The 3,534-nt window shown below is 54.2% G+C and overlaps 1 protein-coding gene across 1 annotated transcript in view; it reads left to right on the forward strand.

The window, feature by feature from the left end:
• Nucleotides 1-551: 551 nt before the first annotated feature.
• Nucleotides 552-3,534, forward strand: part of Qprt (quinolinate phosphoribosyltransferase) — a 14,449-nt gene continuing 11,466 nt past the window's right edge. The window contains exon 1 of the mRNA XM_055627497.1: nucleotides 552-612. Within this exon, the coding sequence (XP_055483472.1) occupies nucleotides 600-612 (13 nt within the window). The 5' untranslated portion in view covers nucleotides 552-599. The remainder of the gene's footprint in view (nucleotides 613-3,534) is intronic.

Consider the following 3,534-nt stretch of genomic DNA (forward strand, 5'->3'; position numbering starts at 1 on the left):
GGTTCTCTCTCACAAGCTCTTCTTCCTTGACTATCAGTGGGTACTGTTCCACTTTACAGCTAAGAAAACTGAGACACAAGAAAAGGCATTTGAGATGAAAAGAGAACGGCCTGGGTGTGACTGTGCACACTTGGGTCCTGGCCCCGGGTTGGGGGCACAGGCAGGTGAATTTACACGGTGAGATCCTCTCTCTGGGGTTGCCTTCGGAATGGAAATGGACTTGACCGCGGGCCTAAGACCCATGATTTGTCCAGTGTAAGGCTTTCTGACCCTCATAGGAGAGTGCAGCCCAGTATTTGTAGCCCTGAACTCCGAGGGTGCTCCAGGGGGGCCAGAAGTGGGAGAAAACAGGACGTGTTTGGTGCCAGAAGAGGCAGAATTTCCACAGCTCACGGTTGAGCCCTTGTCACTCTGAGGCTCCCGACAGGCTGGCTCAGGAGGGTCCAGCAGGAGCCCAGTCCCCCAGGAGGGACTAACCCAGGAGAACTAACCCAGCTCGGCCCCTCCCTCCCTCCCCTCTCTGGCAGCCCCACCCCCAGCCTCAGGGAAGATCCGATCTCAACAGTGGTGGACACACTGACTGGCTGCTCCGCGTCACCATGGACCCTGAAGGTGACCTAAGTCTCTGCTTTGCGTCCGTGTTTCCCGAGTTCCCTCCGGCTGTCCCTGTCTCTCCTCTGAAGATATTCTTCCCTGGCTGGCCTCTCTTTGGACCTCCTTCCCAGCCCCACTTCTCTCACTTGGCTGAACCCCCAAAGCCCTCCTCTTGCTTCACTGTTCCTTCTGTGTTGTGCCCTAAGGAAAGGGCAGAGGCTAGGGAACGGGATGGAGGAGGTCGAGGTGCTGGGGGCGGATGGACCGGGAAGTGGGGGGTTGGAAAAGGGAGCAGCCCCGGACTCTGCCCCCTGTTAGCCGCCAGGGGAAGCGCAGCAAAGTCCTGCCTCATCCCTGCGGGGCCGGGGGAGGGGATCAAGGGGAGTCTGGCTTGGAAGTCACAGCACGTGGTTTGAGTCCAGAGTGCAGGCAGAGCAGGCTGAAGTACAGTGAGCAATGAGGAGACCTCTACAGCCTTTATTCTTATTTTATTTATTTTTTATTTTTTTTTTGCGTTGGGGCTGGGGTGCAACTCAGTGGTCCAGCACTTGCTTAGGACCCTGTATTCCGCCCTGGCAGGTGTGTCACTCTTATTTAAGTCCTTTGTGTTTCCTTTCCCTCCCTGGGGCCTCTTTCCCCATCCCCTGCCCTTTCCTGCTGGCTTTTGACTGTGGGGCTTGCTCTGGATTTGTGTCTCTCATCAGTGTCCCCGACCCCGGGAGCTTCCTGTGTAGACCAGGCTGGCCTCCAACTCAAAGAATTTGCCTACCCCTGCTTCCCAAGTGCTGGGATCAAACACTCATGTCGCCGTTCCTGGTCTGCCTTTTCCTCCTCAAGTCACGATGAACTGGATTTGAGTCCAGGGGTCTTCACAGCGGTGGGAACCCTGGGGAGCTACCTACCCAGCAGGACCCCGGGTTTCTGCATCTGGCAGGTGTTGCAGAGTGGCAGGAAATCTCAACCACCTACGTGGGCTGGAGTACCCTGCAGCCCTCCTGACTCTGCCAGAGAATGAGGAGGAGCCAGGAGATTAGAGCAGATTGCTGGAGTTAGTTTGAGGCCAAGCAGAGCAATCTAGAGGCGGAGAGAAAAGCCAGATTGAGTTAGTCAGCTGGGAGAGGAGCGTGAGCCAGAACAGCTGAGTTGAACCGGGCAGCCCAGAGCTCAGAAAGAACAAGCAGGGGTACGTTTATTAAACAGAAAGTCCCAGAAGCTGAGAACCTTGTAGGCCCAGGTTAGACTGTAGAGAGGCTAGATGTTTCTAGGATTAGGCCCAGGTTAGCAGACAGAGGTAATAATCCTCCGAGATGACAACTGGAACAGAGAAATAAAAGGTCATTTTACAGCAATCCTCACACTAAGCGTGTATGGGCTGGGTGGGGTGTTAGACAGATCCTCTGAGCTCAGCAGTCAGCCAGTTGAGCCATTTTTGTGAGTTCCAGGTTCATTAACCAAGAGATCATGTCTAAGAGAAAACAATGGAAAAAATGCACTAATCATGAGCCAGGTGCGCTCCCACTCAGCCCAGCACTCAGGAGGCAGAGGCGGGTGCAGCTCTGGGAGTTCAGGGCTTGTCCACAAATCGACTTTCGGGGCTATATAGTGAGACGCTAGTCATCAGTCTGTGGCCTCTGGACAGACGTGTACACACACACTATGGCCTCAGCACAGAGCTCAGATAGGGTGACCTCAGAGTCACCTACATAAAATCTCGGTCCTGCCACCTAGACGCTATGCTTAACTTCCCTGTGCTTTTTCCTTGTCGGTAAGCTGAAAATAGTATCTTCCCAGAGGAGTGGAATTAAAGGCCATCACAAAGGGCCAGGTACCCAGAAACGGGAAGTGAGGGGTCCCTCAGCTCTGCCTCTGCCTTGTCATTGTTGTTTGAGTCAGGGTTTCTCTGTGTAGCCGTGGCTGGCCTGCACTCTCTTTGTAGACCAGGCTGGCCTTGAACTCACAGAGATCTGCCTGCGTCTGCCTCCCAGGTGCTGGGAGTAAAGGCGTATGCCACCACCTCCCGGCTCCTTGTTGTTTGAGAGAGGGTTTCCCTGTGTACCCTTGGCTGTCCTGGAACTCACTCTATAGACCAGGCTGGCCTCAAACTCAGAGATCTGCCTGCCTCTGCCTCCTGAGAGATTGGATTCTGCTTTCGGAACCCTGGACTCTCCATCACCATGTTTGGCGTGTCAGACTCAAGGCTCTCCCGTCGAGCAGCTATTTCGATATCTCCTCTTCTGCTTCATCATCTTAAGCTGGAGTTGGAGGGTACCACTCTCTCCGATGCCCCCTAGTATCCAGCGATTACATCCCTTGCACTTACCTCCACAGCATTCCTGTCCTTTCTTTTTTGTTTCCCTCTTCAGAGCATTGTCTGGTTCTGATACGATTGCTGCCTCACCCGTGTGACATCTGGTGTGTGACTCTGGCTCAGCCAGAATCAGCATAAAATAAGCCAGGAGAACGTAGACAAGGAAAGAGTGTAACGCCAAGGTTGGGGAGTCAGGGAAACCAAGGGGCCAGTCCAGAGTGTGGCAGAGGTGGCTGGGAGACGGTAGACCAAGGCCAAGTGGTTATCCTGAGCCAGGGAGATGGAGTACTGAGCCCTGTCCCTGGGACCCTGAGAAGCACGTCCTGCTGTCACAGTTCTGGTTCTCTGCCTCTTGCCTCTGCCTTTCAAGAGCTTCCTAACCAAGAACCCTAAAGGCAGTTTAGTGTGTATGTGCGCGCGCGCGCGCGCGTGTGCAAGCCTGCGCCATGGAGTAGAGGTCGGAGGGCAGCTTCTGGGAGTCAGCTCTCCCTCCACCACCTGGGTTCCCGGATTAAATTAAGGCATCAGACTGAAAGGCAAACACTTTTGCCTACTGAGCCGTCTCCCCGGCCCTTAAATATTGCAACTTCAACCTTCATTTTGTTAGCCTCTGACTTCAACCTTCATTTTGT

Source organism: Psammomys obesus, unplaced genomic scaffold (genome assembly GCF_907164565.1).
Source record: "Psammomys obesus unplaced genomic scaffold, mPsaObe1.curated_primary_1811, whole genome shotgun sequence".
In the NCBI taxonomy this organism is placed as follows: Eukaryota; Metazoa; Chordata; class Mammalia; order Rodentia; family Muridae; genus Psammomys; species Psammomys obesus.